Source organism: Schistocerca piceifrons, chromosome 2 (assembly GCF_021461385.2).
Source record: "Schistocerca piceifrons isolate TAMUIC-IGC-003096 chromosome 2, iqSchPice1.1, whole genome shotgun sequence".
In the NCBI taxonomy this organism is placed as follows: domain Eukaryota; kingdom Metazoa; phylum Arthropoda; class Insecta; order Orthoptera; family Acrididae; genus Schistocerca; species Schistocerca piceifrons.
In genome coordinates, this window is record NC_060139.1 from 572,832,338 (window position 1) to 572,855,465 (window position 23,128).

Below are 23,128 nucleotides of genomic sequence, written 5' to 3' on the forward strand. Positions count from 1 at the left end.
GTACTCCATACTTCGGTGTCTAAATGTTTGTGAAGTGGGTGTCTGAGACGAGACATCGCTACCAGCTCGGTGTTTACCTAATTGTGTGTGGGAAACTATCTGAAAACCATATACATGCTAGCGGTTAACCGGCGTTAGTCGTTAATTCACGAGACGGATTCGATCGGATGCAAGCTCGCTTCCTCGTATCGCGGAAGCGGCGGATTAACGTGCTCGGCTATCCGGGCGTACCTCTGACAGTGACATTAGTAGAAACATATTCAGTGTTGTTAGGAAGTGAATAGCGGCTATGAAGGGCTGTATGATGACATTACCAAACTACTTAAAAGCTGACGAAGTCTCAGTTCAAATTCTACTGCATCGGTCTGATTTTGCGTCCGAACATCTAACCCCAATCACTTAAATTGTTATCATGATGGTTCCACAATCGATTCCTTCTTTGCGTAAGTTAAACTGATTGGAATGTGCCACCGTCTGGAAAGGGGCGAAGTGATGCAAAACACAAACACACATCTGTTTAAGTCGGCTTACTCCTATCCCACTAATCATTTCGAGTCGCAGAAGGGTAATATCCTTTTCCGTGCCTATACACATTATTTGTGTAATATTCTACGAGACTACACGGAACATAACTCACAGGATATCATCAAAAAACCAGAAAAGCCGATTCGAGAATAAAAAATATGAATTTTAGGTTCCTTAGCATAATTTTCATTTGCTGAGGCTAGTGTGTGGATGCGTGTCCTGGACGAATGGTGCACAGGAAAGTTTTGACCTCGTATGTGACAAAATGTAGCATACAGTTAACATGACGACCGTGTATCATGATTGCGGAGGTCATTTAATCAAAAGCGTTATTGTTGCCACTGTAATGAGACTTCCGCGGTTTATGTACCCGAACGTCCGCCAACGGAGCCAGTTCTGTGCTGCCATGCATACCGTCCTCTGCTGTGTAATGTTCGTGCTTCAGCTTGCTTGTCTGAGCGCCAGTGATACGGAGCATGAAGAACGCGTCGTCTCTCAAGGTATGTGAGTTCCATCAGAAATATTCGCAAAGTTCCATTAACAATCATTCTGACTCGTGTATATCAGAATAAAAGCGAAAAAGAAGGCGAGGAATTATAGGCAAAGTTTAAACGGATTGAAAGTCTTGCTCTGGAGAAGTATGTGCCAAGTAAATGGATTAAGGACGGAAAAGACCCACCGTGGTTTAACAACGAAATTCGGAAACTGCTGAGGAAGCAAAGGTTGTTCCATTCTCGGTTCAAAGGAGAATGCGCAAATGACGACAGGCGAAATTTAGTAGAGATTCGTGCATCTGTTAAAAGATCGATGCGCGAAGCATACAACAACCACCACCGTCATACCTTAGCAAATGCCGAGACCCCGAAAAATTTTGGTCCTACGTAAAATCGCTAAGTGGGTCTCAGGCTTCTATCCACTCACTCGTTGACCAATCTGATGTGGCAGTTGAAAACAGCAAAAGGAAAGCTGAGGTTTTAAAATTCGCGTTTAAGAAATCTTGCACCCAGGATCGTACAAACACACCCCCTTTTGACCACAGCACAGACTTTCACATGGAGAACAAACGCCGCAGCGCCAAAGGAACTGGCACAGGCATGGGTATTCAAATACAGAGATATGTAAACAGGTAGAATACGGCGCTTCGGTCGGCAAGTCCTATATAAGACAACAAGTATCTGGCGCAGTTGTTAGGTCGGTTACTGATGTCTGAACGTAGTGTTACAGCCGGCGCGAGCGATGGGACACAGTATCTCCGAGCTTGCGAGAAAGTGGGGATTTTCCCGCGCGATCATTTCACGAGTTTACTGTGAATATCAGGAATCCAGTAAAACATCAAATCTCCGACATCGCTGCGGCCAGAAGAAGATCCTACAAGGAAGGGACCAACGACGACTGAAGAGAGTTGTTCAACGTGACAGAATTGCAACCATTCCGCAGATCGCTGCAGGTTTCAATGCTAGGCCATCAACAAGTGTCAATGTGCGAGCTATTCAACGAAACATCAACGATATGGGTTAGCGGAGATGAAGACCCACTCGTGTACCCTTGATGACTGCACGACACAAATCTATGCCTCGTCTGGGCCCGTCAAGGCCGACATTGGACTGTAGATGGCTGGAAATATGTTGCCTGTTCGGGCGAGTCTCGTTTCAAATTGTGTCGAGCGGATGGATGTGTACGGGTATGGAGACAACCTCATGAATCCATGGACTCTGCATGTCAGCAGGGGACTGTTCAAGTTGGTGAAGGCTCTGTAATGATGTGGGGCAAGTGCAGTTGGAGTGATATGGGACCCCTGATACGTCCAGATACAACTCTGACAGGTGACACGTACGTAAGCATCTTGCCTGTTCACCTGAATCCATTAATGTCCATTGTGCATTCCGATGGACTTGAGCAATTCCAGCAGGACAATGCGACACTCCACACTTACAGAATTGGTACAGATTGACTCCAGAGACACTCTTCTGAGTTTAAACACTTCCGTTGGCCACCAAACTCCCGAAACATGAACATAATGGAGCAAATCTGGGATGCCTTGCAACGTGCTGTTCAGAAGATATCTCCAGCCCCTGTACTCTTACGGATTTATGGCAGCCCTGCAGGATTCATGGTGTCAGTTCCTTCCAGCACTACTTCGATTCCACTTTCGTGTTGCGGCACTTCAGCGCGCTCGTAGGGGCCCTATACGATATTGGGCAAGTGTACCGATCTCTTTCACTCTTCAGTGTAGTAATGGGCATCACTGGCCTTGGGAAACAACTGGAAGAGTTGAACACAAATAAATCGCCATGTCCGGATGAAATCCCAATTCGTTTTTACAAAGAGTCCTCTACGGCATTGCCCCCTTATTTAGCTTGCATTTATCGCGAATCTGTCGACCAGAGTAAAGTCCCAAGCGACTGGAAAAAAAGCGCAAGTGATCACGTGTGCAAGAAGGGCAAACTAACGGACCCAAAAAATTACAGACCAGTATCCTTAACATCTGTTTGCTACAGAATTTTTGAACATATAATATACAGGGTAATTTTTTTCCACCATATACAAACTCTAGGGGTTGATCGATGAGAGGATGTGGGACAAGAAAGATTTAATGAACTTATATCCAGAAATGCAACAGTCATCTGTGGGATATTATACAGAACCCACCTGGTATGGTGACAGCGAACCATGAGCTTCGGTGCAGCCGGAATTTGTGGGCGGGTATAATTGGCGACCATATTTTGGGACCAGTCTTCCTTACACGTCGCCTAACAGGCCGGAACTATCAGCGTTTGTTGTAGGTGACTTTGCCTCCCCTGCTTGAAGAAGTGCCATTGTTGATTCGAAGGGCTATGTAGCTGCTACATGGTGGTGCACCATCCCACTTCGCCGTAAACGTCTGGTCGCATCTCAACCGTGTCTTCCCTGGTCGATGGATCGGACGAGGGGGTCCAGTTGCATGGCCTGCTCATTCACCTGACCTCAACCCGTGCTTCCGGTTTTGGAGCCATCTCAAAAGTATAGTGTGTGCGGAGTCCATTCAAGATATGAAGACACTGGAGCAGCGTATTCATGCTGCCTTTGACACCGTTCGGATGCAGCCTGGCAGTTGTGAGCGTAACATACAGAACATGCTACAGAGCGTACATGCATGCGTTGAGGCACATGGAAACCATTTTGAACACATACTGTAACTGTGGCTGCATGGTACAGCGCGTATTAGACCGCAGTCTCTGTAACAATGTATGACTGAATAAAGTGTCTCTAGCATGAAAACCATGCATTTCCGGACATAAGTTCGTTAGAACTTTTTTGTTCCGCATCCTCTCATCAATCAATCCCTAGAGTTTGTACACGGTTGAAAATTCACCCTGTATATTTCCCTGAGATGGGAAAGCGTCAGTACACGAATCAGCACGTTTCTAGAAAGCATCGCTGGTACGAAACTCAGTTTGTTCTTTTCTCACACAATATCATGCGAACTTGTGGATGAAGCTCAACATTTAGATTCCATATTCCTAGATTTCCCAGAAGTATTTGACTTGAAGCGCCATTGCAGGTTAGCATATATGTGAGTGGCTCGAAGACTTAAGTACAGTGTGTAAACTTTTAGATGGCAGACCTCTCCCTAGTCCTGAATCGGTAGAAGTCGGTAAACGTCGGGAGGCTTCGGTAGGCACGCAGTTTCGACTGCTGCCAACATTACGTAGCTGACTGTGTTGTACAAGGTAGCCATTGTCGTCTGCTGTGTTATTGTTTTGCGCTGTACTGTTCTGCGTGTTTTTATTGTGCAGTTGTGCTAAACATTATCAAAATGAGTGAAGAGGCAGGTGCTGGCCCATCTCGGGAGTCGCCAACAACGCCTACCTGTAGGCCTACGGTTAGAAGGAAACCAGTATTACGTAGCGATGCTCGTAAAATTGTATTGCGTGTGATTGAATGCTGCGAAAGGGAAAGGGAGCATAAAAAATTGCTTCACCCCATTTACAAATCTTCAGTGAGAGCTGCTACATACACAGGACACAGCGTGCGTAGCATTGGAAGATTCAAACAGTTTTCCAAGAATCATCCTGGCGTATCATCACAAACGCTTGGCAATATGAATGAAATAAAATGAAAAAAAAAAAAATTGCGATCAGTGGGAATCGCATGCTACAATGACCTGACTCTTAAAACATTGTATATTGTTGTTTTCGGGCGTTCGGAGAACAACTCACAAAAGTTTCATTGGAATCAGATGAATGGTTTGTGAGCGCATAATAGAGAAACATACATACATTCATTTATGTATATATATATATATATATATATATATAGATTTTAATGTACATGACGATTTCAGTTTCGTTTACGAACAACACTTAAAGCGAGTTTTACTTCCAAGCCTTTCGTCTGCTTTCGTGTAAGCATGACGCGCAATTTTCAGCGCCAGCACTGCAGCTGGTAGGCGTGCCTTGTCCCCTCCCCAACGGCTCCTCTTCCCTCGCCAGCCAATGCTTGCTTCCTCCTCTCCCCGCACTCCCCTCTCAACTCTGCCGTCTTACAGTTAACACACTGTAACAGAACCTGCTACGTTGTCCTCGACAGCGAGTGTTCATCAGAGACAAAGGTAGCGCCAGGAATGTCCCAGAGAAGTATAGTAGGACTGCTGTTATTTTCTACATACATAAATGATCTGGCGAACAAGATGAGCAACAATCTGCTGTTGTTAGCTAATGATGCTATGATGTACGATAAGGTGACTGCGGGATAATAGTTGCTGCAATGAATGGCAGGTAGTTCTAAATGTAGAAAAATGTAGGTTAATGCAAATGAATAGGGAAAAAAGTCCTGTAATGTTCGAATACAGTAGTAGTAGCGTGCTGCTTGACACAGTATGAAGTATGTAGGCGTAACGATAAGCAGCGATACGAAATGGAACGAGATTGTAGGGGCTGCAGTGCGGAAGGCCTTCAGTTTACTGGGAGAATTTTAGGATAGTGTGGTTCATCTGTGAAGGCCACATATATGACATCAGTACTACCCTTTCTTGAGTACTGGCCGAGTGTTTGGGATCCACATCAGGCCGGATTATAGGAAGACATTGAAGCAATTCAGAGGTGGGCTGCTAGATTTGTTACTGATAGGTTCGAACAACACGCAAGTATGTTTTGGGAACTCAAATACGAATTCCTGGAAGGAAGACGATATTCTTTTAGAGGAACACAATCCAGAAAATTTAGAAAACCGTCATTTGAGACTGACTACAGGACGATTCTGCTGCCGCAGCCTTGCATTTCGCATAAGAATCACGAATATAAGACAAGAGAAACTAGGTGTCCAGTAGAGGCACATAGGCAGTAGTTTTCCCTTGGCTCTGTTTGCGAATGAAACAAGTAAGGAAATGGCTAGTAGTCGTACAGGGTACCCTCCACCGGAAATGACTACTAGTGGTGAAAGGCACCCTCCTCCACGAACCGTACGGTGGCTTGCGGAGTATGTATCTGGATGTAGATTTAGAATACCATCGTTCTTAGCGCCATCGTTGTCAGCGAAGTTTTGGAATATATTCCTGATAGGCATACTGCTATCACATTAATTTTATTTCACCTTCGTTGAAGTGCAATGAGGTGACAAAAGTCGTGGGACAGCGATATGCACGCATACAGATGGCGGTAGTATCACGTACATAAGGTATAAAAGGGTAGTGCATTGGCGTAGCTGTCATTCGTACTCAGGTGATTCATGTGAAAAGGTTTCCGATGTGATTACGGCTGCACAACAGAAATTAACAAACTTCGAAAGCGAAATGGTAGTTGGAGCTAGATGCATGGGACATTGCATTTCGAAAATCGTTAACTTACAGGCATTGCCTCTCACCTCAGACAACATAGTGACCGACGGTCTTCGCTTAACGATTGAGAATAGTGGCGTTTACGTAGAGTTGTCACTGCTAACAGACACGCAACAACATGTGAAATAACTGCAGAAATCAATGTGAGACATACGACGAACGTATCGGTTAGGACAATGTGGCGAAATTTGGCGTTAATAGGCTATGGCAGCAGATGACCGACGTGAGTACCTTTGCTAACAGCACGACATCGCTTGCAGCACCTTTCCTGGGCTCGTCACCATACCGGCTGGATCCTAGGCGACTGAAAAACCACGGCCTGATCAGATGAGTCCTGATTTCAGTTGGTAAGAATTGATGGTAGGGTTCGAGTGCGGCACAGACCTCATGAAGCTATTGACCCAAGTTGTCAACAGGGCACTGTGCCAGCTGGTGGTGGCTCAATAATGGTGTGGGTTGTGTTTATATGGCCGGCTGTTGTGGCCGAGCGGTTCTAGGCACTTCAATCCGGAACTGCGCAGCTGCTACAGTCGCAGGTTCGAATCCTCCCTCGGGCATGGATGTGTGTGATGTCCTTAGCTTAGTTCTCTAAGTCTAGGGGACTGATGATCTCAGATGTTAAGTCCCATAGTGCTTAGAGCCATTTGAACCAATTTGTGTTTATATGGAATAGAGTAGATCCTCTGGATGTTCGGCTACTTGGAGACAATTTAAAACCATTCATGGATGTCATGTTCCCAAACAACAATGGAATTTTTATGGATGACAATGCACTGTGTCATCAGGCCACAATTGTTTGCGATTGGTTTGAAGACATTTCTGGACAGTTAGAGCAAATGGTTGGCCACACAGATTGCCTGACATGAGCCACATCGAACATTTATAGGGCATAATTGAGAGGTCAGTTCGTGCACAAAATCCTGCACCGGCAACTCTTTCGCAATTATGAACTGCTGTAGAGACAGTACGGCTCAATCTCTCTACAGGGGACTTCCAACGACTTGTTGAGTCCATGCCACGTCGAGTTGCTGCACTATGCCAGGTAAAAGGAGATCCAACAAGATATTGGGAGGCCTCCCATGACTTTTGTCACCTCATGTGGTAAAATGTCCATTGACTACAAGTCATTTGAGGGGGACGGTAAGCTCTATTGAAAGAGACAATAGATTTGCTGAGGGGTAAGCAGTTATCCAAATGTTTTAGCCGCATGGGTCGAGACAAAAACTGGGAATATAAATCAGATTTTCCAGAACACACTGGACCAGCATTTAAAAATACCATGTCTGGAATTGGGTTTTAGTACTGCATCACTTCTTTCATTATGCAAGAAAATCAAGAGGAATACGGTTCAAATCTCCAACTAACCATTCAAATACGGATTATCTACTAAAATACATCCCATCTTTAGTATTAAAACATGAACAATATTTTCCTCCATTCATTTCACTGAGATACATGTATAGTATCACAGTTAAATGACCCAGTAGCATTCCTACAGTTTCTTGCTCTCCTCGTAGCTTCCCATGTACAAACCAGTCCAATGGTATCTGATGAAGGATAGCATTCAAGAGCGGCCCACTGCATAAAGTAGACGAAGGCTGCCCAAAACAGGATCAATATCAACACTGTGCTAGTGGCTGTGACGCTTATGATCTAGATCATGTGGTGCTGCTCCTCCCGATATTGCTGTACATGTGTACTGAAACACGTCCCTCTTGCCTCTCTATTAGCCAGTTTAAGGACAGAATTAGCTTAGGATCCAAAGTTTCATTCAGGTAGGTCAGATTTCTCACTGGGAGGGTCGCTAGTGGTTTCCTTGGCTAGTATGGCTGTTGTTGCATGATATTGAACTTGGTTTCCCCTGTAACACAGGCTGACAGGTGAAAGGTCTGCCCTGTTATGTCACAGTCTGTCCCGTTAATAAATATTCCACTCCCGTGCAGTTACAAACGTTTAGCTGCACGACCCTACCTTGCTAGTAGCATTTCGCTACTACAACTTCAGTAATGCATACAAAATAAACCTAGTGTGCCCTGCTTGCTGGAAATAGGATTGTGGGCCACAGGACGTCCTGTGGACTATACAAACCTTCTGCTTTGCCCATACCTCACCTGTGCTGGAACCATATGCAGCATTCAGGTCAGGCAGATGGTAACCCTCCCCCTCTGACAATGTCAGAGTTCAGTTAGTGACATCATCACGTGACTACCACCATCTTATGTGATCAGCAGTACCTCCTGTGTCTTTCTTGGGTGAACACCCCCAAGGTTCCCCACTTAAAGAGGCGTGCATGTAAGTTGCAACATGTGAACTTGGCTTGCTCGTTGCTAATTGGAAATTGTATTAATTTATACAGACGTGCCAGATCCAACCTAATCTCAGCACCTTCTATGTGGTAATACAGTGATAGATTAGGCTTGTGTGGTTTAAATACGAGTTCCCATTCTGGCGGCAATTGGTCTTGCAGTTTCTGCAGGCCTACCAGGATCTGATCCAGCATTTACAGAGCTGGACTCAGGTGCCTGTGTGCCACATGTAAGACTGCTCACTGCAAATCCTTTACCAATACCTGAGCATCCCACTAGCTATCAGTTAAATACTGGCAAAGCAGTATTGATGTAGGGTAACAATAAGTTCAGGTCAAGGTATGCCTCTATGGCCTGTGCAGCTGTCCTGTAGTTCAATGGAAAAGTCCGTAAAAGTTCAGTGTCCTGTGCATCGATCTGACAACAAGATACGGCAGTATCATCGAAGGCAGAATCAGGACCAACAGGAAGGTGAGAAAGGGCTTCAGCATTTGCATGCTTGATGTGGGCCATTACAGTATTTCGTACTGCCACTTTGACAATAACAAAGCCCAACATTTCAGCTTCTGGTCCGCACACGGTGGAACAGGTTCAGATGGATGAAACAAAGATTAGAGATAACACATACTTCAAATAGATCTAAACATTTAGTAAAACACTTACTAGAACCAAAATACTTTAATATAGAGGCTCCGCAAGATAGCATATTAGGACCAATACTGTTCCTGATATACATTAATGACCTTCCCAGTAGTGTTACTCATGGTGAAAAAATCCTCTTCGCTGATGATAGCAATATTATAGTCACTGAGAAAACAAGAGAACTCCTTGCCGAGAAAGCAAATGAAACTCTCAAGGAAGTTTATGATTGGTCAATAAGTAATAAAGTGACATTGAACACAAAGAAAACTAATGCCATGTATTTCAGTTTGAAGAGGAAAAATGACAATATTAAATTAAATGTAGATGGCACCTCTACAGACTGTGTAACAAATGCAAAATTTCTAGGAATGAATACTGATTCTCAGCTGAAGTGATGTGGACACACAAAGCTACTTGCAAAGAGAATGTCATCAGCACATTGTGCCCTTAAAACCCTATCATCAGTGTGTAACATGCAGTGTCTTTTAGTTACATGTTATTCATATGTACACTCAATTCTTAGCTATGGAATTCTTTTTTGGGGAACAAATGCACAAATTATGAACACAATTTTCAAATTCCAGAAAAGAACCATAAGAATAATAACCAAAAATACTAGTCAAGCTCATTGTAAAGATCTGTTCAGAACACTGGGGACTTTAATTGCTCCATGTGAATAAATTTACCAGTTAGTTGTGCACATCCAAAAATAACATTGGTAATTACTGCACAAACAGCTCTCTCCATGACCATGCAACAAGAGAATAGACTCAACCTACATTTACCAAGAAAAAATAAACATAAAACTCAAAACAGCATTTTCTACCAAGGAATAAATTGTACAATAAATTACCAAAAGAGATTAAAGAAATTGCCAAAATACATTTATTTAAAAAGGCAGCTAAAAAGTACCGGTTATGCAATACATTTTATACATTGAAGGATTACTTAGCTGAAACAGAGTAGGGGTTTGATAAAAAATGTTATACAAATAAATAATAATTATAATTATAAAATATTCAACATTCCACATAACACCTTCACTTTAGGTTTTTTCCTTCTTTTTTCCAGTCTAGAAATATTTACCCCAAGATATGCATACCACAATACTAACACCTTTTCCTCTTTCTGAGCTCAACATCTCACTCTTCATGGAGGGATGCTGACTCAGTTTTTCAGGATAGCAAATGGAAAGTTGCTGTACATAAAATGCCCCAGAGATCACCAGTATGTGTGTGTGTGTGTGTGTGTGTGTGTGTGTGTGTGTGTGTGTGTGTGTGTGTAGTGAGTGAAGTGTTACGAAACAATGTGTGTATAGTGTGTGCAGTGACTGATAGTGAGATATGAGTGAACAATGTGGCATTACATTATTTAATAAGTTATTTGTAAAAAAAGTATTGTATACCAGGAGAAAATCTAATGACTGTCTCTGTGAATATATGTGTATACAAATTAGCTTATTTTAAATTGATCTAAATTTGTAAATACTTTGACATGTCCTATATCCTTGTAAAAAGAGATCTACAGATGAATAAAGCTACTACTACCACTGAGACTGAAGTGGCTTAAGTTGCGTCACTAGGTAAAACTTCTGACCAAACAGATAGTGGTGAAACTTTGTCACGACATATATAACAACGAGCGCTTCCTTCTACATTTGGGAATAATTACAGTGCGTCTTGGTCAATAACTTGGAAACAAAAGCAATTACCCTGCCCTGTGAACCAAAATGTGCAACAGCACAGCACTGATTCTTTACAAAGAAGCGTCTACTGCCAAAACCACAGACTTAGCGGGATCAAAATGAACAAGGCATCTCTCACTCAGTAAGGCATTTTTAAGTTTCTGGAATGCATCCTGACACTCTTTGGTCCAAACAAAAGGCACATTCTTCCAGCACAAATGATGCAACAGAGCCACGATATGGGCTGAATTGTGTATAAACGGGATATAATATGTCATCTTCTCAAGAACTTATTGCAATGCTGCCTCATTCCACTGGACAGGGAATTCCTGCATGGTCAACAAACGTGAGTGGAGAGGATGAACACCCTGACTATTAAGAACATGGCTTAGGTAGTGAATTTCAGACTAAAAAAAGGCACACGAGCCCAGGTGACACTGCAAACCTGCAGCGAAAGTACTTGAAATAGAGTATGAATGTTACTTACATGTTCCTTTGGTGTAGGTCCTGACACCACAATATCATCAAAGTAATTTGAACAGAATGGAACTTTTGCAATAAGCTCGAACAGTCCATGGGTGTACTGCCGGTCCATAGTGTCCAGCGGGCACAATATTTCGGCAATCAGACATGTCGCCATTGTCAGGTGTGCTAACGAACTGAACAAAGAAAAAAAACAGGAGACCAGGGCGGCTGAGGCAATTACACCAGCGCCATCACAGATGCAGACACTAGCATCTCAGCACCCGCTGACGAGCGATCGTGGGCGCGGATCGCAGAGAGAACACCTCACAGGGGATTTAAGGCAGCCACCCGCCCTCAGGAGCTCACTCAGTTTGTCAGCACACCTGACGATGGCAACATATCTAATCGTCAAAACATTGTACCCGTTGGACACTATGGACCGGCAGTACACCCGTGGACTGTTCGAGCAAGAAATATGCTGGGATAAACTAAAAAATCACATTTGCAGTAAGCTGTTCTAAATAGCATTGGAATACGGCAGGCACGGAAATGCTGACAAAGGGTAAGAGTAAATATTTGAGCACCCCTAAATGTGAGTTGACTACAAACCATTTCTGAGACTCCTCATTGAGCAGAATTTACAAATTCACATTGCATAAGTCAATTTTTGAAAAATAGTGGCCTGCACCAAGCGCGTCCATTAATTCCTCAGGGTAAGGAAACAAACAAGCATCAATTATTGTTTGCGGATTCACAGTGGGTTTAAATCAACACAAAGTTGAAGTGTTCCAGAAGACTTTGGTAAGATGACTGAGGGGGAAGCCCGTTGTCTTCCCATTCTTAAAGTTCACCTGCAACTTTCTCTTTAAATGCATGAGGGTGAGACACATCCTCAAAATTTTAGGTTGCGCAGCGTCCTTCATTATAAAGCACCACAAAATTATTTGCTCTGCCATGTCCTTCAGATAACTCCTCAATCAATTGAGTAACACTGTCTTTTGGATTGAAAGAAGAAACAGAATGTACATTGTCCTGAATACGAAGACCGAACAAATCAAATGAATCTATCCCAAAAATATTTTCACAGTTTCATGATCACAAAAAGGTAAATGTCACTGTTCTGTTATGAGACTGGAATGTGGCATGCAAACTACATGTACCAAGCACTGGAATGTCCTGACCCATATAAGCAGTAATTTGCGTGCATGATTTTGTCAACTGTGGCGAGCCCAACTGTTCATAAGTGGGATGACTAAGCAGTGTAATAGAAGCGCCAGTGTCTAACTGAAGTCGCACACAACATCCAGCAATGACTAAGTTCACCATTTGTTTGACTGGCATTGTACTAGAGAGCGAGTGTGGGTAGAGCTCTTTTTCTGTTGCAAGCACGCAGATTGTACATGACCTGGCTTTCCACAAGCAAAGCAAGTCACATTTCATGAAGGGCAATTTTGTCTTATATGTGGGGGAAAAACAGTGGGGATGATTTTGCAGCAGACTCATTGGTTGACACCTGTTTACTCTGGTCATGGCGCAGTGCCCCGATTCAGTGCTGCAGTTGGTCACGAGGCCATACCAGTTTGTCACTAAAGATCTTGTAATGAGTTGCAGCAAATCTATCCTATCCACGTTGTTGTAACTCCATCCTGGATTTTCCATTGTTTGACAATGTAGAAAGACTTTTAGGTGAACAGATAAATTAAATAAAATTCTATAAACTCAAAAGTTATTCAAACAATATCCATTGGTCCAGAAATTCTGTTTTAGTCCATCTTAGTTGACAGTTGTAGAAGTCTTCAGTATCATTCTGCAAAGTATAATATGACCTTATCATATGCAGAATGTTTATCAAAATAAGGCATAGGGTGGTTTAACACAATCTGGAACATGGTATTTATATGTCTGGGTTAAAGGTATCATATATAAAGACTAATGCTTGGAATATCAGAAATTAGAACACACAATGCAAACAATAGAAGATTTAATTTTTACTGCCTATACATGCCTATCATGAGTACTTCATTATCTTGTTAATGAGAGGCAGGCCGAGTTGTCGTTCTTCAATCAGTGTCATTCTTCCACAACTTTGACTGCAAGTTTATTGAAATCAAATGCTCCAGCTGTCAATATTGTTATCTTTTTAATCGCACAACCAGTTTTTATTCAATTACAGATCATTTTTAATCATATTATGTATTTACAATGAGAACAGCATGGCCACATAGTGAAATGTATAGACCTGGAAGACAAATGTTGTTGTTAATTAGAGTTATTCTGGCTAGATAGAGTAAGAATTTTCTGTGGGTTAATCTGCAAATAATTTGATTATTACAACAATAAACTCAACAACATAATGTTATTTGTTTCATTGTAAGTTTCAGTGATTGATTGATTTTTATTTTGTCTCATTTGATTACATTATGTAAAGAGTGTGTATTTGTAATATAGGACAGATCAACTTAACCTAATATTGTAAAATATTTAGCCTATATATTACAATATAAAATGTCATACTATAAGTTATTTACATACATCACATTACAATATTTTCCATTGATTACAATATATACATACAAGTAATAACAGCATTTCCTATTATTTACACACCTACTCATATACTTATTTCCATTAAGCAGTGCTTTAGATGTTTATAGAATGTCCTTTCACTCATACTGTCATGTAGACTCTTAAGAGTATGCTTTACCAATTGTACCCCTGAATAGTGAGGATCTTTTCAACAGTTCACAGTCTGTGTGGTATACTTCTCAGCTGGCCTTTATTTCTTGTATCATGTGAATTAACATCTGCATTTTTTTCTAGTAATGTACCATCTTTCACTAATTATATTATTGTTCTGTATATGTACATAGATGGAAAAGTCAACATTTTTAGATTACAGAAGGCAGTTCTGCATGAGTCTATTCGTTTTTTATTCCAAATGGAACTAATGACCTGGTTTTGCAAAACAACAATTTTTTTGTATTATTGCTGCTGGAGTTTCCCCAAACAGTAATTCCATACTGCAAGTTGTTGTTGTTGTGATCTTCAGTCCTGAGACTGGTTTGATGCAGCTCTCCATGCTACTCTATCCTGTGCAAGCTTCTTCAGCTCCCAGTACCTACTGCAACCTACATCCTTCTGAATCTGCTTGGTGTATTCATCTCTTGGTCTCCCTCTACTATTTTTACCCTCCACACTGCCCTCCAATATTAAATTGCAACTATGGTTCAAATAAAGCAGGGTACACTGGACATAGAAGTTTTTTTGTTAACATAATGTGCAAGCTGTTACATAATAAATATTAAAGTGCTTACTTTACAACAGACATTGTCTATATCTTGTCTCCATGGGAGCTTATTGTAAACTGTAATTCTCAATAATTTTGTAGAGGTAACTTCTTCCAATCTTGTTTAATCTAAGAATATATGTATGTGGTCTTCCTTTTCTTCCTATTTTTCCCTATTTGTGAATCATGAACATTATCTTTTTTAGATTTGTAAGGAAGTCACTGTGTATGAGTCACCATACTGCATTATTTGTCAACATAAACCAATTTCTTTCCAGTGTTTCCAGATTTTCTTCTACACTCACTATTGTCATATCATCACTTATCTTTCTCACTTACTTTTATATTGATTATAAACAGGTTGAATAGAAATGGGCCAAGCATGGATCCCTGATTACATATCTGTATTCAAATTCTGTTATCACATACTACTTTTTGTTACTGATACGTCATTTTATCCACTGCACTGCATGCCCATGTACACCATACCTATCAAGTTTTTCATTTGGTGCATCAAAAGCTTTAATCAAATCAAGAAAAATAGCATGCATCTATAATGGATTCTGTTAGGCTTCAGATAGAGGTTTCTGTAAACTTCTTTTTTTTTAAACTGTGTTGTGCTGGAATCAGAATCCTATGTTTCTTGAGAAATGTGGACATCCTACTATACATGACCATCTCTGAAAAATCATAGATTAAAGATACAAGTCTGTAGTTATTCCGGTCATCTTTGTCACCTTTCTTAGATGTTGGTTCTAATTTGCTTATTTTTAATTTTTCGCCAAATCATCCTCCTTTGAAAGAGAAATTTGCTATATCCAAAAGAGGTTCAATTATTTCTTCATTTGCAAATTTCATTAGATATTTTTGATATTCAATCATCTCCTACAGATGTCTTTGGTTTTAATTTCTGAATTGAGGAACATTGAGTGTGCTGTTGCCCAAGTATTGTGATTTGATCCCTGACGATTTCTTTCCCCCTTCAAATTTTGCACAACATGCACAAAATTGTTGTTGAATATATTAGCATTTTTTGTTCTATATGTAACTATATTATTCTCAATACACATTGACTTTACAAAATTTTGGTTATTTACCCTATTTAACTACATATTTGAGTGCTGATTATGTGCCATACTGTTTTACTTTTATGACTTGAATTCACTATGACTCTGTCTATTGGACTGGCTTTTGCTTTTCTTATTGATTTCTTGTACTTCTTCTGATGCTATTTATATATCTCCATGTCTCCTGTTCATCTGAATTCCTTTACTCTGGTCCTGAGTCCAATCATTTCTTTGATAATTCATAACCTACCATGACATTTCTTTTTCTGACAGCTCATTTTGGGGAAGACTGCATGAAAATGATGGAGTAGTGTGTTTAAAAATGCTTCATATTTCTCATTTGTGCTTTGTGCTTGCATTGTTCCAGTGCAATCTTCATTCCTCAGTGTTATTTTTCAAATGTTCATGTTTTGTGGAATGATAATCTTGACACCTCCTTTGTCTTGTTTTATTTATATTTTTGAGCTCCATTTTTGTAGATACAAAACATTCAACCATGATGATCAGAGTTTGCTGTTTGCAGAACTTATGTTTTAGAAATGCATTTAAAACAATTTTAATGCAGCCAGAATTGACTTCATATTTATTTCAGGTGTAAGATCAGAGAGAAATCATGGAATTGATAAAGCTAACAGGATTATTGGTGGAAACACCGCAAATATAGAAGATTTTCCCTACCAGGTACAAACATGAGCATATTGTTTGATTAAATTTTTTTATATAACATTAATACGAGCATTTAACAAATATTAAGTCAGGAGCAAAACAATCTGTTGAGATTATGACCACAGTTATAAAAAAAGCTATTAGTTCCTTATATTTCTTTCATTTTTCTATGAAGGTTCAAGTAAATATTAACATTGCACTTAACAAATTGAAGGTATATAATATCACGGACTCATCAATACAGCTACTGTCCACCTAATCAGAACTTAAAAAATGCAAACAATGCACAAAAATTAGTATGAAATACAAAGAAGCGCAGCACAAATGGAATATATTCAACGAGCTTCTATCAAACATAAAGAAAGAAATTAAGAATCTGTATTAGTTCAAAAGAATATTAAAAACGTACCTCATTAGCCTCCTTTTCTACAACTTATCAGGATATCTAAATTCAGGAACTGGAAAGTTCTGTTACCTACACAGCAAGTGGCACTGTTTGTTTTATAGCTGCATGACAAGTACGAACAGGACTCACTATTTACAGAATCAGGAAAAGCATTTTTTTAAAGAAAATACCATTGTAATCAATTAAATATTAAGCTACTAACAGCAAACAAACCGCAGCTGCAGTGAAACTAAGAAGGCAGCAGCTCTTTTCCAAAGTAGCAACTTTCTTACTAATTTACTTGATTAAATTTAGCTGGCATAAGTGAGAATAGCTGTAAGCAGTTTAGTGATAGTTCACCATTAATACAGTGTAGAGATTAAGCCTCTGTTATATCCTTGACTTCTGTTAATGTGTACCTTCAATAATTTCACATCCGTGAAGGTTCTTTTTCTTGACAGAATCTGAATGAATCCTTGTACTTGTATAAATTGATACCATTTTCGCAAAAAACCAAAGAGCAGACACATTCAGTGATGTCCATGATTACAACACTAGAAGTAACATGAATGCATTCATCAAAATTGTACACAAATTACATGCTTAAAGAAATTGGTGAATATCTGAGCCCTTTCTCTTCTCTGAAGGCATTTATATAAATTAAAGGAATCAGACATTAATATAGGGGAATAGTAGAGATTATATACAGTGTAAAAAATAAATCTTAGTTTAGTTTTGTTATTTGCATGTGCCACAGATCATAATTGTGAATATTCAGTGTCAGTGAATAATATGCCAGCATGCTGACTATTTAAATGATTGTCTTAAGGTATTACTTTTTTACATACAATGATCCATATATAATCGTGTTCAATCTCTCTCACACTGTCTCTCTCTCTCTCTCTCTCTCTCTGTCTCTTTCAAACTTCCCGCAAACATGTCAAATAATTTAATACATTTACAATATAATTTACACCCTGCATTAACTGTAGTAATTATTTGACTCTTCACCTAGTAGCAGTTCACAAGCACAGGTGTCCAATAGTTGATTTAAGCATGAACAACTTGATATTTTTAACATACATGGGAACTCTGCTTTTCTATTTATTTTCCCTACAGATATAGACTGCTACTTTGAAGACACTGGTGTTTAACATACGGACACACAAGACATAGCAGTTTTCCATTGGAATTTAATATAATATATGCAATAATATACACAAATAACAAGTTCATTAACTTTACTTTCTACTCCTTTCACATCAAATGCATCACAGTGACTTTATTAAATAAGTTTTGTTTGTGTGTGATACATTATTTATCTCAGTTTCATTTAGAGCAGTCTGTCTGAATGAGGTAGTTGGCCTACAAAGGCTTATCTGTCACACTTACAATCACTGAAATTCTACCATGGTGATGGTTGCCCCTTCTTACATTTTCAGCCATCAGTTTATCATGGATTATAGGTAAAAGAAGCCGCATAGATGTTTGTGCTTCCATCTGTGCCACTGGGCATGATTACACAATATGTAAATGGCTTACGAGCAATAAGATTTAAGTAATTGCATATCATATATAACATGGCATAAAAACTACAAACCAGTATTGCTGCTACAGTGTACATCTCAAAACCACTCCTTCTGAAATTGTTATTCCAGTAACAGTTAATTCATAACATTTACCATAGGGCTGATTAACAATGATGAGTAATGGGTCATTTAAATTTTTGGAGAGTGTTCTAACACACTATCTCACTCCTTTTTGTTACTATCTCAAATTACTTTCTCAAATTAAAATGATTGTTGACAATGAATTTCATCTGTGAATAATGCACTATGAAGCCACAGGTAATTTTGTAGCTGCTTAACAGGACAAAATCAAGATGTGCATTTGTGAAACCCACTAATAAACCTGATTACTTTTATGGATAGGCTATCATTCCTTGCTAATGTTGTAAATGTAACACTTTCTTCTGTGTTATGAAAACTTTTTGCTCATGTTGAAAATGGCACCAAAATATTATTTCATAAAATAACAATGTAATAACATCAGTTTTTCGAGAGGGGAAATGTGTAGTACTTCTGATAGACACTTATAAAAACATCAGTGATTCACCTCCTGGCTTATGGAACTAATCACTCCTTCCTCAGGGAGGAGAGAGGAATACACTGGGGGAAGGTTAAAAAGGAATGTCAAGTCTCTCACACCCCAGGATGAGAGAGTCCCATCTGCAACAAGGATGAGTGTCCTATGGGTGAGTCCCTTTCATTCAGGGGTGTGAGAGACCTGCTGTTCCTTTCTAGCCTTCGCCCAACCTATTCCTCTCTCCTCCCAATGAAAGAAAACACTAGTTCCATAAACTAGGAAGTGTATCACTGTCATTTTCATGTGTCTATTGGTGGTACTACATGCCTTGCCACTTGAAGGTAAAAATTGGCCAGCACTTTTGTCTCATAATTTATTAGTTTTTTTTCTTTGCTACAAATATGATCAACATATGATCTATGTCTTCCATGATCACAATTATACTCATGGCAATATTAGCTGAACCTCTACATCGTAGTAGGTCTAGTTTAAGTTTTCATCAGTACACAACAAAAAAGTTTGAATTTTTTTATCCTGTTCATATTTCAAACTGATACACTAAATTAATCAAAGGTTGTATATTTTTTACTTAAAAATTGGATGAGCTTTGATTACTCAGAACTCTGGTAACACAGTGTGTACAAAAACAGTTAATACCTCTGACAAAAATATCTGACATTACATCTTCTCTCATGGTGCTTCACTGTTCAGCTCAGTGACAATATCTGCACCATCTGGAAAAGAGCTATGCTGCTCCATAGCTGAAATAAAATGGTAGCTTATAAAGATACAGCAAGAACAGCAGAGGAGCCATGATTGAACGGCCATGAGATGTGCTCGCATGGTTTAATTGGTAGTATACTGCTCATCAAAGACAGGGATCTGAACTTGAATCCTGGTTCTGAAAAGAGTTCTAACATGAAACAATAATCATCCCAGCGTATACTCTAAGCACAAACAAAACAAAAAGAAAACTGTATCTGTCAATCCAAAACAGTTCCGATGTTGATGCTATAGCACATTACAAGAAATACTGCAAAATATTAAAGACTGTAATATGGATGTCAAAGCAAATATACACTCCTGGAAATTGAAATAAGAACACCGTGAATTCATTGTCCCAGGAAGGGGAAACTTTATTGACACATTCCTGGGGTCAGATACATCACATGATCACACTGACAGAACCACAGGCACATAGACACAGGCAACAGAGCATGCACAATGTCGGCACTAGTACAGTGTATATCCACCTTTCGCAGCAATGCAGGCTGCTATTCTCCCATGGAGACGATCGTAGAGATGCTGGATGTAGTCCTGTGGAACGGCTTGCCATGCCATTTCCACCTGGCGCCTCAGTTGGACCAGCGTTCGTGCTGGACGTGCAGACCGCGTGAGACGACGCTTCATCCAGTCCCAAACATGCTCAACGGGGGACAGATCCGGAGATCTTGCTGGCCAGGGTAGTTGACTTACACCTTCTAGAGCACGTTGGGTGGCACGGGATACATGCGGACGTGCATTGTCCTGTTGGAACAGCAAGTTCCCTTGCCGGTCTAGGAATGGTAGAACGATGGGTTTGATGACGGTTTGGATGTACCGTGCATTATTCAGTGTCCCCTTGACGATCACCAGTGGTGTACGGCCAGTGTAGGAGATCGCTCCCCACACCATGATGCCGGGTGTTGGCCCTGTGTGCCTCGGTCGTATGCAGTCCTGATTGTGGCGCTCACCTGCACGGCGCCAAACACGCATACGACCATCATTGGCACCAAGGCAGAAGCGACTCTCATCGCTGAAGATGACACGTCTCCATTCGTCCCTCCATTCATGCCTGTCGCGACACCACTGGAGGCGGGCTGCACGATGTTGGGGCGTGAGCGGAAGACGGCCTAACGGTGTGCGGGACCGTAGCCCAGCTTCATGGAGACGGTTGCGAATGGTCCTCGCCGATACCCCAGGAGCAACAGTGTCCCTAATTTGCTGGGAAGTGGCGGTGCGGTCCCCTACGGCACTGCGTAGGATCCTACGGTCTTGGCGTGCATCCGTGCGTCGCTGCGGTCCAATCCCAGGCCGACGGGCACGTGCACCTTCCGCCGACCACTGGCAACAACATCGATGTACTGTGGAGACCTCACGCCCCACGTGTTGAGCAATTCGGCGGTACGTCCACCCGGCCTCCCGCATGCCCACTATACGCCCTTGCTCAAAGTCCGTCAACTGCACATACGGTTCACGTCCACGCTGTCGCGGCATGCTACCAGTGTTAAAGACTGCGATGGAGCTCCGTATGCCACGGCAAACTGGCTGACACTGACAGCGGCGGTGCACAAATGCTGCGCAGCTAGCGCCATTCGACGGCCAACACCGTGGTTCCTGGTGTGTCCGCTGTGCCGTGCGTGTGATCATTGCTTGTACAGCCCTCTCGCAGTATCCGGAGCAAGTATGGTGGGTCTGACACACCGGTGTCAATGTGTTCTTTTTTCCATTTCCAGGAGTGTATTACAAGGAAAAGATAGTCATATCAGATAACAAAATAAAGTCAATATGGGATATAGTGAAGGAGGAGACCGGTAGAACCAGACATGAAGAGGAACAAATAGCATTAAATGATACATTGGTGACAGATGTGTATAGTGTTGCAGAACTTTTTAACAAACATTTTATAACTGTTACTGAAAAGACATTTCAAGTAACTTCCATAATATGAATTTGACCCTCACTACCCCAGCAGAAATAATGTCCATCATAAAATCTTTAAAATCAAAAACATCTAGTGGGTATGATGAAATATCAACTAAGTTAATTAAAGAATGTGATTCTGAGCTAAGTAACATATTAAGCTATCTGTGTAACCAATCGTTTATCAGTGGAATATTTCCTGAATGGTTGAAATATGCTCAAGTTACGCCACTGTTTAAGAAGGGAGATAAAGAAATAGCATCAAATTTCTGTTCAGTTTCACTGTTGCCAGCATTCTCAAAAATTTTAGAAAAAGTAATGTACAGGGCTATTACAAATGATTGAAGCGACTTCATAAATTCACTGTAGCTCCATTCATTGACATATGGTCACGACACACTACAGATACGTAGAAAAGCTCATAAAGTTTTGTTCGGCTGAAGCCGCACTTCAGGTTTCTGCCGCCAGAGCGCTCGAGAGCGCAGTGAGACAAAATGGCGACAGGAGTCGAGAAAGCATATGTCGTGCTTGAAATGCATTCATTTCAGTCAGTCATAACAGTGCAACGACACTTCAGGATGAAGTTCAACAAAGATCCACCAACTGCTACCTTCATTCGGCAATGGTATGCGCAGTTTAAAGCTTCTGGATGCCTCTGTAAGGGGAAATCAATGGGTCGGCCTGCAGTGAGCGAAGAAACGGTTGAACACGTGTGGGCAAGTTTCACACGTAGCCCGCGGAAGTCGCCGAATAAAGCAAGCAGGGAGCTAAACGTACCACAGCCGACAGTTTGGAAAATCTTACGGAAAAGGCTAAAGCAGAAGCCTTACCATTTACAATTGCTACAAGCCCTGACACCCGATGACAAAGTCAAACGCTTTGAATTTTCGGTGCGGTTGCAACAGCTAATGGAAGAGGATGCGTTCAGTGCGAAACTTGTTTTCAGTGATGAAGCAACGTTTTTTCTTAATGGTGAAGTGAACAGACACAATGTGCGAATCTGGGTGGTAGAGAATCCTCACGCATTCGTGCAGCAAATTCGCAATTCACCAAAAGTTAACGTGTTTTGTGCAATCTCACGGTTTAAAGTTTACAGCCCCTTTTTCTTCTATGAAAAAAACGTTACAGGACACGTGTATCTAGACATGCTGGAAAATTGTCTCATGCCACAACTGGAGACCGACAGCGCTGACTTCATCTTTCAACAGGATGGTGCTCCACCACACTTCCATCATGATGTTCGGCATTTCTTAAACAGGAGATTGGAAAACCGATGGATTGGTCGTGGTGGAGATCATGATCAGCAATTCATGTTATGGCCTCCATGCTCTCCCGACTTAACCCCATGCGATTTCTTTCTGTGGGGTTATGTGAAAGATTCAGTGTTTAAACCTCCTCTACCAAGAAACGTGCCAGAACTGCGAGCTCACATCAACGATGCTTTCGAACTCATTGATAGGGACATGCTGTGCTGAGCGTGGGAGGAACTTGATTATCGGCTTGATGTCTGCCGAATCACT

General features: G+C 41.0%; 1 protein-coding gene across 3 annotated transcripts in view; it reads left to right on the forward strand.

The window, feature by feature from the left end:
- Positions 1-933: 933 nt before the first annotated feature.
- The window catches only part of LOC124777481 (trypsin-1-like), a 72,671-nt gene continuing 50,476 nt past the window's right edge, over positions 934-23,128 (forward strand). For all 3 annotated transcript variants that reach the window (XM_047252916.1, XM_047252918.1, XM_047252917.1), the window contains exons 1-2: positions 934-1,025; positions 16,383-16,471. In XM_047252916.1, the coding sequence (XP_047108872.1) occupies positions 956-1,025; positions 16,383-16,471 (159 nt within the window). In that variant the 5' untranslated portion in view covers positions 934-955. The remainder of the gene's footprint in view (positions 1,026-16,382; positions 16,472-23,128) is intronic.